This window comes from Onychomys torridus, chromosome 3 (assembly GCF_903995425.1).
Source record: "Onychomys torridus chromosome 3, mOncTor1.1, whole genome shotgun sequence".
Taxonomy (NCBI): Eukaryota; Metazoa; Chordata; class Mammalia; order Rodentia; family Cricetidae; genus Onychomys; species Onychomys torridus.
The window spans coordinates 159,679,268-159,692,744 of NC_050445.1; the positions used below are offsets into that span (position 1 = coordinate 159,679,268).

Sequence of the window (13,477 nt, forward strand, 5' to 3'; positions counted from 1 at the left end):
CACATACAGTTAAACTAGTGATTTTGCTCCTGCCCTTCTGTGACATCTGAACACACAGACTCTGTGCATGTCTGTGGTGGTCCTGTCATACGATTTGAATTGGGAATGTCACCCACAGGTTCAAGTGTTTGAACTCAGCTATTCTGGGAAGCTGAGATTTTAGAAGGCAGAGTCCAGCTGGAGGAAGTGCTTTGCTGGGTGGAGGACTTTGGCTAATCTTCTTACCCTATCTCTGCCTCCTGATCTATCCAGATGTTAGCAGGCAGCCTTGCCTTGCTGCCACAGCTGGGCCATAATGGACTGTATATCCAAACTGTGGGGCCCAAAGAAATTTTTCCTCCCTTAAGTTTGTCAGTGTGATGAAAAAAGTAACCCATGTAGCATTAAAAGATGGAAAACAGTTGTTAGAATTTAAAGATGTTCTCTGTCACTGGGGATGAAGGGAGCTGGGTGAGGGAGAGGGAGAGAGCTGATGCTCATAAATAACAATAACTTTATATACACTCTCACTGTTTGAGTAATCATGCATGGGTCAGTGGTTTTCTTTGTTATTAACTCTGCTATTTATACACAGGTGCTCTTTTGTGCTACTGGAGTTAAGCTGCAACACTTTCAGGATGGTGGTGACCATGACAATGACCAGACTCTGCAAACAGCTGTACTATATTCATTGTTCCCTTGTGAGGGCTGCTGTGCTGTGTCAGAGGCCCTGAGTGCCCTGGTCTGACCTCACAGCATGGTGCAGGAGGGGAGGGGAACAGACATAGGTGAGGAGCAGCAAAGCTCATCACTAATCCTGGCCTAGGACTTGAGGTAGCTCTCCACTTACACCTCCAGGAGAGAGGGGCCAGGCTTCACTTGGGCTGTGTGGCCATGAATTTAAAGTGTGATTACCATATAAAATTAGAATCACAGAAGAGAAGCCACATCTTTATCACATACAGCAAAGCAACAACATGAAATGTGGTGTGAGCGCAGCAGAGGGTCTTTGATTAAGTTCCACAGCAACACTTGTCTCTTCCCACACTGGACGACAGGAGAGGGTAAGTTTACTTTCAAATTCACCTCAGAAAAAGGTTACAAATGAAATTCCAGTTCTGTAGTACTGGTCAAGGGCAAAGCTGGAAGATGGCTACTGAGGTAGAAACCTGCAGCCCAAGGTCAGTGTGGCCTTGGTAAGGTAACACAGCAGCAGGAGGAGGAGCCAGCAGAGACTGGAAAGCTGCCCTGGTTGTGCCCTCTTTGGAGCTGACCTCACACATGGGACCTTGGCAGCACAGTTTAGAGCCTCAACTATCAAGAGGCCCCAAACACACTATCTAGAAAGACTGAGTCCCTGTTATCCTGTGAGGACTTTCTATGAACTAAGAAAAAGTGAATGGGAAAGTGCTGCGTGCAGAGAATGGGAACTAAACAGACACAAGCCAGCGGAGGGGAAGAAAAAAGCAGCGTGGGTACAGACCACTCACTGTTAACACCATCTTCATCCTCCAAGCTCACTGCTATTTTACCACTCACTGTATTAAAACACAATGCTCATTCCAGCAGGTTTTGTAAGGGGCATTCTAGAACCCAGTGATCCATGTGTCACCATAATATGATAGTCTATTATTTTAATGAGCAAAATGCAAAAATAATTTCTAGCCATCTGGAATTATGCCTAGTTCAACTGTATGGGTCTATGGTAGAATAATTTTATGCCACAGGGTTGGCTATAATTTATGCTTCAAAGATAGAGTTGTGACAGATCACATGGGCAGCAACACTTCAAATATCTTGTTCCTTAAAATAGGAAAAAGCAACAGCAAAATGTGCCTTCTTTGGTCTGTGTGTGTGTTGGGGGTGGGGTGTCCACTTGACTGCTCTGAATCCTGTTCTCAATGAGGTTGGGATGTCCATGTGTAGATAACCACTTTCCAACAGTTGCTCGTACTCTAGCCTTGCCTCCTTGCTGAGAATGTGGGGCCTTAGAGACATTAGGTCTTCATGCCAGGTACCTACTCTTTGGGGAGTAGAGAGATGAGGATTGTGATGTGGACTAGCAAGAAGCAAAGAAAGGCTAGGAACTGACACTAAAGGAAGTCCCAGGAATGACTGCAGCCACCTCTTCAGGTGAGGGGTGCAGGGCTTCCCTCCCCAGTCTGCTTCCTCCAGTCCCAACTGCAGGCACTTTCCCTGCTATGGGGCTGCAGCTACAGTGCCGCCTCCCTAAGGACCTGAGGACTAGGTTTGTTTTCCAGGTCTCAGAGCTGCAGCTGTGACTTGTTCTGATCTCAAGGAAATCGTAAGGAGACTGAGATAGATACACAGATAGGCACAAACCTATGGCCTCTTCCAGAAAAGAAAATCAAAAACCCCCAGAGGCCCATGCTCAGAGCAGGGGCAGGAGGCTAGAACCTCTACTTCATGACCAATCTTTGTCATTGTGAGGCCATTAGCCAAGCCAGGTGACCGACCATCTTTTCTCCTCCTCCTCTTTTTATCCAGTTTTCCTTCTATAGGGATGCTGCAAGGCTATAAAAGTTGTTAAAAGTCCTTAAAATCTCAAGAAGACCTGTGAGAATGACATGAACAGCCCATATCAAACACATTACTCCCGAAAACCACTGAGCAGCATTTCCCATCTCTCAGTGAGGCCATTTTACAGGATAGGTCATAGGAAGGAAGTTATTGAGAGGAGGCCCAGTGAAAAGAAGCCCCCTAAACACACCATGTCAGACAGGGTGCTTTCCTAATGATGTAAAGTTTGTACAAGCCACAAAGAAAAGCCCATGATTCTTCTGGGGTAAATTCCTTCATGGATAGAATACCCTTCATCTCTCCTGTACAGACATACCTTCAGAGGGACTATCTCACCATGTGAGGGAAAATTAATACCTTTAAAATTTGTTGTTGAGGAAACCATTTTACTTTAAATTTTTGTTGGAAAGACCTTGAGCCAATGATGAAAAAATTCTAGACTGTTCTCTATATTCTGTATCAGAAGTTTGTATGTCTACCTGGAGAATACAAACACAGAGGAGGAAGAAGAGGAGGAAAGGGAAGATGGGGAGAGAAGAAAGAAAGGGAGGAGAGGAGAGGGAGGAGGGAGACACAGCAGTGAAGCAGAGGACACTGAACCAGCTCTACGTAACCAGTGGGATATAATACTGGGCAGCCATTGCACAGGCAGGGACAGTTTGCACAAAGTTAAAAAGCAAACTTTTACATGAATCGGCAATATGCCTAAGAGAAATAAAACATATGTCACTGATTGACTAGCATGTCTGACCAGCAAATCCAAGGATCCTTCTGTCTCCATTTCCCTGGTGACAATACAACAGACACATGCCACAGCAGCCCTGGGATCCAAGCTCAGGTCTTCATACTTTCACCGAAGGCACTGTAACACCTGAGTCATCTCCCAGCCCTGCATGTTTTGAGAATGCTGAGATTTTTGCTCAGAATTTTTAAATTGTTGCTATTGTTTCTTTGTTTTAGTTTCAGTTTCTGTGTAGATCTCTGGATATCATCTCTGCTGTGCCTGGCTGGTTTTGTGGCAGTCAATGATTTGAACAAAAATCATATAGAGATAAATCATATTAGTGAATGTTTGCCCTCCACTGCTGAACCTGCGTGGGTGGGAAGAATTCATTCAGAATTGCCCCAAACAAGTCTCGTTCCAGAGTTTCATATTTGCATATAATGACCTACCAGTCACCATGAAGGCATGGAGAGGCTTTTGGGCATCATTATGCAGCTTTCTCACTTATACAATCTCCCCCTTAAATCCTAGCTGCTAGCTAGTTGTAGTAATACTTGCCTGTAATCCCAGGATTTAGGATATGGAGGCAGGAGGATCAGGAGCTCAAGGTCATCTGCAGACAAAACAGAGTTCAAGGACAGTTTGAGCAACATGAGTCACTGTCTCAAAGCATTGAACAAACAAAAATTCCAGGTGCTTTTGCTTTTCTCTATAGTTCAGCTACTTCCAATCAGGAGACTTGTGAATTTTTATCACCAGGTCTGGGAGGATGAGAATAACCCAGGTAAGAGGCATGTCATCAATGTAGTGGCAATTTCCCATCAATCAATATTTTCTAGTTTTGATCATTTTTTAAATGATTAAACTTAATAATTTTGTCCAGTTTTATATTTTTTTCTGATTGAAGAAGGAACCATCAAATTTAATATAATTAAGTGGATATGGAGTCTCAATCATACCTTAAACTTTTATAAGTATATTATTTATTATGACATTATATCAAATAAATTCCTTCAAATATTAGCTAACCATACCAGGAGGAAATTTTTACTTTTACAAAGTATCTAGACATAATGAAAGAAATTATACAGAGCTGGAGAAATGGCTCAGTGGCTAAGAACAACTGCTATTCTGCCAGAGGAGTAGAGTTTGGTTCCCAGCACCCAGTCAGCCAGCTCATAACCACCTATACCTCCATCTCCAGGGGATCTGACACCTTTTCCTGGCTGACATAAGTACCTATACACACATGGTATACCTACATAGAGACACATACATATACACATAAATAAAAATAAATCTTTTAAATAAAGACATGATAAAATTAAGATGGGCATGTTCTATTAGCCCTGCTAAAGAATTTTAAATATTTATTACTTATTAGGAAAACTTAATTTGCAAAGTTTTGTGAGTAACATGTGATTTTGACCCAGACCTCCATTACAAAAAGAAGCAGTAGTGACAGAGATGGTCTGTTTTCGATATGAGAATCCATTTGTTCTTAGAGATTACCTTGAAGGCTGCCATGCAGTGTAGGCTCAGTAAGGCCATCACCACTGCCAGAAGAATAGTAGCAAGGTTCCTCACATCCCATATGGTCTCCACCAGAGGAATACTTCCCACTTGCCAGTCGTAGCACAGGGTGATGGGTGCCAGCAGAAGCCATACATTGAAGGCCAGGAGGTAGGAATAGGTAAGGAACCTATGAAGAGAACAGTTGTGAAATACAATTTCCCACATTTTTCAAACACTTGTTTACCACAGTTCTAGGAAATGGCATGTCTGTTCTGTCATTGTTTATGGTAGAGGAAGACAGGGAAAGACATCAAACTGTCTATTAAAGTGATTATCTGGGAACTTGTCTCACAGCTTCTAGCTACTGTGTTGGGTGCTGACTTCAACAGAAAGCAAAGAAGATATAGTTCCCATGGAAGATATTTAAACTTATCACACAAGTAAATACACAAAACATGGGATAAATGCAATAGGAAACCCTGGTGAAGGTAAATGGCAAACACCTTCTTGCTTTGAAGGAAACCCTGTCTCTTAGATCGTCTCATCTTGTTATTGTCCAGAATCTTACAACATATTTGAAAATATCTCATCATCTTGATAATAGATTGACCCATATTAGACTATTTCAGAAAGTAAAGTATTTGTGATAGAGATATTAAATCTCTTATTCACAGTTGGTAGGGTAGGGGACATAGAGACAGGGAGACAGTGGGTAGGTTCTTACCCCTACTTCCTGCCTAGGACAAGACTCTAAGGTGAAGTAGATGGCATTCTACTTGAACATCTTCTTTGGGGTTAGAGGAAAGTGAGTTTACCCAAATTCACTTAGCCTACACAGTCATTAAGCAGTATCCAAGGTTCTTGAGAACTTCAGGGCTCTCAGCACAGATCCATTCAAACCACTGCACTAGGAGGTGAGCAACTGCCACATGGCTTCTAGCTCCACAAAGCCATACCCAGAGACATCTGACCAACCCAATCTCCATTAAAATGCTTGCCTGAGTAACTGTGTGGCTGAGCAGAGAGTTTGTTTTTTGTTCTAGTCAACACCTAACAGGCCTCTCTAAGCATCCCTCATAGACTCTATATAAAAGGGGTTTAGGATTTTGACTGTGTAGATCTTAAATACTGGAGTGAACGAGACAGCTTAGCAGGCAGAATCCTTGACACACAAGCATAAAGACCCGAATTTGATCCCCAGAATCCACTTAAAAGAGTCAGGCATAGTTAATACCAGTGCTGGTGTGGTGGAAACAGGGCAATCATCAGCCTTGGACATCCAGCAAAACCTAATGAGTTCTAGGCCAGTGAGAGACTCTATCTCATTGGAGGTGGACAATGTTTCTAAGGTAGAAGGTGACCTCTGGCCTCCAAACACACATTTATTCCTATACCCACAGGCACATACACACATGCACACGTGCCTGTATTAAACAAACAAACAAACAAACAAACCCAGAATTATCATTATCTAGGACCTAAGAGCCATGCTTGAAACTCCAACTGATGAGGAAGGCCAAGGAATCTGTCTCCAGTGCAGTGGGAGACAGGCTCCTCACTTAGTAACTGCCAGCAAGCAGATAAAGATGACACCTTCATACAAATCAGAATGGACTCAGATCTTCTCCCTATTGTCAATAGTTACTAAATAAAACCTGTTCTTACCACTGTAAGTGATGGACAACTGAGTTTGCTTATGACACCCATATGCAATTAAATAGAAACAGGTAACACCTTGTCTCCGAGGACTATAAATACAATAATGCAAATGATATTCCCTGAAAAAACAGGGAAAAGAAAGACAAATGTCATAAGAGCACAGGCCCAAGAGAAGCCCTCCCCACAGGAGGGCTTCTTGGAGTGGCACAGGGGTTAGAGCAGTTTCTATGTTACCTTCTGTAAACTTGGCAGGATTTAGAATCCCTGGGCAGTCATGCTTGTGTATGTGTGTGAAGGACATTTCCACAGGAATTTAAATGAGGTAGTAAGATGCATCATTCTATGGGCTTGGGTACCAGACTGAGTAATAGGGAAAAATTACACTGAGCACCAGCATGCATCTTTCTCTGCTTCCTGATGATGACTGCAGGATTACCAGTTGCCTCACAATCCTGCCACCACATCCTTCCAACCATGATGGACTATTCCCTCAAAGTGTGAACCAAAGCAAACCCTTCCTTCTTTCATTCCTCATGTTTTTCTGTCGAGTACTTTCCTTACAGCAACAGGAAAAGCAGCTAACACAAGTTCCACGGCTGTTACTTTAGTGTGAAACCCATCAACACGGGTACTCCAGACCTCAGATAATCCAAATTGCTCCTTCCATCACCTCTTCCACCCCTTCTCTGCAGTGAGAAATCACCCATGTCAACGAGGAAAACGACTCTCAAACTCTTACACAGAAATAGGTAGGAGTGGGACTGCCTCAACAGTATTTCCCGCCACTTCCCTCCCTTGTAATTCTTAATGAAATGCTAATGAACAAATAACAAAGACCAAATCTACTTAAGTCTTGGGCTTGTGTGCTGTTACCTGAGAATGCTATCTCACAGCAAACCAGCAGCGTTACTGTGTACTGCTTTTTCTGCACGGGAGCATGATGCTCCTCCCTCCAGTTCAGTGGAGAGTCTTGGCATGGCTTGACTGGTGGATGCTGAGCCACACATTTCACACACAAAGCAGTTGTCATTCACACCCTCCTCTTAAAAATTGCTTAAAATATTTTTCACTTGAAATAAATATATATAGAAGAGCTATCAACAACTGCTAAAAATATTAGGTTAGTGGCACTATATGATGGAGGGATCAGGTAAGTGACTACAGCCCCAGCACTCAAGAGGTTGAGGCAGAAAGATAGCTCTGAGACAGAGGGTATCTACTGAGTGAGACCCTGTCTCAAACAACAATAAAAAAAAATTAGATACATAGAGCTCACTAATTCATTTTAATGTCTTAAAGAGAGAGAGAAAGCTTATACAGACCCATGGTGAAATAATCTTGTAAAAAAACAAAAACAAAAACAAAAAACAAAAAACACGACAGAGACAAAATCTTGAATTTGAACTAGTTCTAAAACGAACTGTTAATACAGAATACATACAAGAACCATCAAACACATTAAATGACATGTTGGGGACAGAATGCCCAGGATGTGGGAGAAATCACTGCACAAATGAGCTTGTTTCTTAAACAAGCATATGGTAAAGGGGGAGGCACACATAAGTTAAGAATGGCCTAAGAGACCTCCCAGAGGACAGACTATTTATGTACTATGATGGTTGATTGCCAAATTTGACAGGATCTAAAACCACCTAAGAGAGAGGCCTCTAGGCATATCTGTGAGGAATTATTTAGACTAGGTTAGCCCCTTGGTGTACCTTATGAGATTACCTGAGAAGGTGAACTGAAGTGGGAAGACCCAGTCTAATTGTGAATATCAGCACTCCCTCAGACTTGGACCAAATACGCAGGAGAACTGAAGCTGAGCAGTCACAGCTCTCCACTTCCTGGTCCCAGTTTGATCAGCTGCCCCAAGCTCCAGTCACTGTTGATTCCTCACCATAATGGACTGTATGCTGGAACTCGGAGCAGAAACAAACTTTCTCCCTTAAGTTGCTTTTGTAAGGGCATTTTAACACAGCACTAGGAAAAGTAACTGGGAAAGAGGCTAGTTCAAGGAAACCACTATTAAACTAAGCTTTTATCATATAATTGGGAAAAAACTATAGCATTAATGGATAATAGTGCTGGATACATTGACTCACAATTAAGTTTTAAAGTGTGATGATGTTACACGATGGGAAAACACCATGATAAATAAGCTAGGTGAGTGTATCGAAGTCATGGTTTAGGATTTGCTTCAGTATCACTGACCAGGCACAGAAGAGAAGAAAGGGTGGATGCCAATGGTCAGACGGCTGAGGACTGCGAGTGCTCCAACCGACCACTCTGGGAGTTGGCATGCCTCCTTCTCTGCTTTGGTGTGCATCTGATGTCTTTCATGATAAAAGACCTTAAAGAGAGGGGAGGTGAAAGAACGGCTCAAACACCTTATTTCTAGCTCTGTTTGGCCTGTAGGATATTTGCTAACTGTGGAGGGCTTCTTATTTGAAGTCCATATGTTTGCTTTGCCCTGCAAGTTCCCTCCCCTTGCTTGTTTTCTAGGATTGAAATGTTGTACCAACTAAAAGAAAATTAAGATTCATGTTTTTTTACGTTATAATCTTAATGAGAACAGAGTAAATCACAGATGAGAAGCAGTTACTGATTTCCAATTTGTATGGATTCTGATCATGTAGCTAGCAAACTCTTCTAGTACTTTCTGAGACAGGGACATAGCAGTGGAAAAATGTTTTGCAAATATAAGCAACAAAGAAGCCATTTGGAATCACTCCAAAAGCTAATTATCTTTTAGGGAGGGCTATTTGAGCTAACTGTGATCAACAATTACAGACTTTCTTTTTAACTCCTTCTCTGTGAATTATATTCAAACTGCTAAAAATTCAGAAATGAAGTAGCCTGTGCAATATTCCTGCCCTGCTGTGTTCTCATTTTTTTAAAAAGCAAGAACAAAACCAAAATGAATTATTTACCAAGTTTCTACTATAAATCCCATTAACGGGGGAAACCACAAAAATGTCTTGCCAACCAAACAGAATGTACAACTCAGAGAACTGGAAATTCAATGTAAACAATTTAATGATTCATTTTTATTGAGCAATGATTGAAGTAGGGTTTCATAGTCAGAAGTGAGCAGCTCATGCTTATAATCCCAGAATTTGGGAAGCTGAGGCAGGAGGATCACTGTGACTTTAAGACCAGCCTGTACGACTGTCATGGTTAACCTTAACTGCCAACTTGACAGTCTAGAGTCATCTGAAAAGGAGAAGCCTCAGCTGAGGAATTGCCTTGATCAGGACAGTCTATGAACGTAACTATGAGGGATTATCTTGACTCCTAATGGATAGAACAGGACCCAGTCCGCTGTGAGCACCAGGCCAGCCAGGGCTAGAGTGAGAGGCCCTGTCAAAAACACATAATGACAGAAAGATATCATTACAGAAATGCACAGGAAGGATAAGCTTCTTGGGGAAGAGCACCCACCAAACTGCCCCTACTGAAATTTTGGGTTGCTCTGGAACTAAACTCTTCACATTTATGAGGAAAAAGTGATTTAAAGGCAGAAATACACATTGTTTGTGCCTTTGCCTTTGAGTGAGCCTTTCTGGTGAGGAAAGAAGATGGGCCACCACACTCCTTGTTGAGACAGATGCCTGTGACTGGGACATAGGAACAAAACCATACTACAAGCAGTAGCTCTTGCTTGTTTTATATAATGAACGTTGCTGCTGGAATCATCCTCTTCTTCACCTATGGACCTTCACCCATTTTCCCTGTTAAACAACCTCCCACCAATCCAAGGCATTGAATTTCCAATAAGTGGATTTCTCGGTTGGCTTTGTCTTGACTGTTAAGGATAGTACTGCTATGAACTCTGTTGAAATTAGATGCTAATATCATCTAACCACTGGGCCTGTTGGTCCCACTGGACTTGGGGTTTAGGGTTGTGGGTTTTGATGATCTTCTCTGGCCCTCTGCAGCAGCTGCTCACTGTCACCTTTTCAGCTCCTAATAGCTCCATTCTTGCTTCAGTAGACTGCCTCAGGTCTCCAGGCCCCTGGAATGACAAGGCTATGCAGACACAATCTGTTCAGTATCATCTCCAGAACCTTCTCCAGAACATCCTAAGAAAGCCTCTTCCTATACGGCCTTTCTCAATCCACACACAGGAAAACTTCTCTCAAAGATTCAGTAAATATTAACTCATTTTCTGTGTGCATCTTAGGTGCTGAAGTAGATAAGCTCTGGCCCTGACTCTCACCAGGGTCTTTATACTGCATTGGTGGTAAGAAGACAGTCATGGATTATATGGTTGAAAGGCGGTATTTTAATACCAAATTTCAATAAGAGGGATGTATGTGTCTGAGCCAGGGAACAACTGGGCCCTAGACTCAATAACGTATACTGTAGGTTAACAGAATGGAAGAAGATCTGTGAGGATCCTACCAGACTGAAGGGTTCTGCTCTCATGGCCCAAGCAACTAAGAATATTTACTAACAGTAAAATACCAGGGAAGAGTTTGTTTTTAAAAAAAGTTAGACCTCAAACTGATTAAAACAATTCTTTTAACAGTGTTATCCATCATCATTTTAAAAGCAAACACCATCATGGGCCCTATCAGGTATATCTGGTAGGTATTCCTGCAAGGCACATTGGAAACATTGTGCTTCCAGCCCTCTAGCAACTGGATGGAGCAAATAATAACTGGTGTGGGCAGAGGTGATGGCTTCTGAAAGCTGAAACAAGAGTGTGGTGATATTTTGTTCATGTGCTAACAAATAAAGCTTGCCTGGAGATCAGAGTATGGAGCTAGCTACTAAGTTAACCATAGAGGCCAGATAGTGGTGGTATACACCTTTAATCCCAGCACTTGGGAGCTCATGCCTTTGATCCTAATACTTGGGAGGCATACACCTTTAATCCCAGCCCTTGGGAGGAGGAAGCAGGAAGTGATATGCCTGGGCAGAGAGAGGAATATAAGGCAGGAGGAGACAAGATAGTCTCCTTTCAGGCTGATGAGTTGACGAGGTAAGAAGTGCTGTGGTTTGCTCCTTTGTGTCTCTGATCTTTCAGTATTTACCCCTATATCTGACTCAGGGTTTTTATTACTAAGACCAAATAGAATTTGTGCTACACAGGAGCAGTGTGGTACACTAATGCTGTTACAGAATCACCAGCTATTGGGGGGTGGCAGGTATCACGAACATGTTGTAGTAAAAGATAGAAATAATGATGACTGTATTGATATTCTATCCACAACAAATTTAGACATATATATATATATATATATATAGAGAGAGAGAGAGAGAGAGAGAGAGAGAGAGAGACTGGATGTGGATGGTTATCAACAACACAAAACTGAGCACTCTCATGAATGCTGAAACTAGGTAATAGCCTATTACAAGGGAGCTTATCATTTTATTTCTACTCTTGTGATATGAATTTGAGAGCTTTAATGTGAGAGGTGTGAGCCCCACCAGCTTCCTCTTCCTCTGCCACACTGACTTAGCTGTTCCAATTGGTACAACTATGAAATGAAACTAGCTCACAGCCCAGAGTCACCACTGGGAAGGGAGCAGGATCCATAGCCTCCCCATGGTGAGAAAAATCACACCATTCTTGGGAAACCTCAGGATTTCAGGTTTGCTCTCAAGTCAGTACAGCCTAGTCTCACCTTGGTGAAATGCAGATGGATTCAGAGTTAATTTGATTGCCTATATGTACATCTCAATGCTGTATAATAAACTATCTAGAATGTGTTAGGAAAAGGGGGAGAAGGTGGAGAAGGTGGAGATAAGCAAAGAACTGAGGCACCAGTCAGTACACAGATAAGAAAATAAAAAAACCAATGGGATCGCCAGGGCTTGGGGGCCTTTAATCCCAACACTCAGGAGGTCGAAACAGGTTGATCTCTGTGAGTTGTAGGCCAGTGAAAGATACAGAGTGAGATCCTGTCCACACCACACACACACACACACACACACACACACACACACACACACACACACACACGTGCGTGCGCACAAAGAAGAAGAAGAAAAGAAAAAAACAAAAAAATTAAAATAAAGCCAATGAAAGTTCCTCAGGGAAAAGCTACTGAAAGATTCTGTGTAGGATCACAACCTAAGTTATGTGTGTTGTGCATGTACAATACAGATCTGTTCCTTTGTCTCAAGATTTTGGTAAAGTTTAGGAACAAATGTCTTGAATGAATTGTATCTATGAAGATGTTAGCACAAAAGGTTTATACCCTGCTCACATGGTCAGCACAGACAGGAAACAGAAATGTCAAGGGTTTTCTTGATCATCTTTTCTTGATGGTAGAAAAAGGGTCCATCTAGGGAAGCAGGAGATCCTATCACCAGGAGAAACATCTGCAAATTTCCTTAAGTCTCAAAGAGAAAAACCAAAGATGATATTGCAGTCTACGGTAATGGGCTTTCTGTAGGTTCTCATGTGAGTGATTCCAAGGACTTTAAGACAGGGTATCAGTTCTTAAGAAATCCCCATCTTAGAGCAAGGCATGATGGTAGGTGCCTTCAGTCCTAGAACTAGAAGGCAGGGGCAGGAAGAGCTCTATGAGTTTGAAGCCAGATTGTCTACATAGCAAGTTCCAGGCTAGCCAAGGCCACATAGTGAAACTCTGTCTCAAAAAAACAAAAACAAAAAAATTCCCATCTGTACAGTAAATGGAAATCAGCAAACAGTCCACAATAAAATGTATCTGAAAGCAACAGGGCACCCCTAAGGATTAAGAAGCCTCCAGAAAGGTCTTACAGAGGAGAGAGGTCAAAAAATGGAGGAGAGGAAACTGCAGGACCGGAAGCAAACACAGCCTGGAGCACAGGGGAGGCTGGACTTCCGGAGCTGAGGCAGCTAAGGCCAGTGAAGGTCTGGGGTTATAGGGAGGTGGGGAGGCAGCAAGAAGAATGTCAGGAGTGCAGCAGTGGGCAGAACCCTGACTTCTTATCCTAAAAACATTAGGAAACCACCGACCTTCTAAATACTAGGAGCACTAGAAATGCCAACTGGGCACAGTGTGGAGCATTATAACCTGAGTGCTAATTGTGAGAGAGACGCACAGAGGGAAGTTGTAC

At 42.4% G+C, this 13,477-nt stretch overlaps 1 protein-coding gene across 1 annotated transcript in view; it reads right to left on the reverse strand.

Annotated features, from left to right (window-relative positions):
* Window positions 1–13,477, reverse strand: part of Tmtc1 (transmembrane O-mannosyltransferase targeting cadherins 1) — a 220,369-nt gene that overhangs the window by 93,427 nt on the left and 113,465 nt on the right. Inside the window, 1 exon segment of the mRNA XM_036181071.1 lies at window positions 4,757–4,946. Coding sequence (XP_036036964.1) covers window positions 4,757–4,946 — 190 coding nt within the window.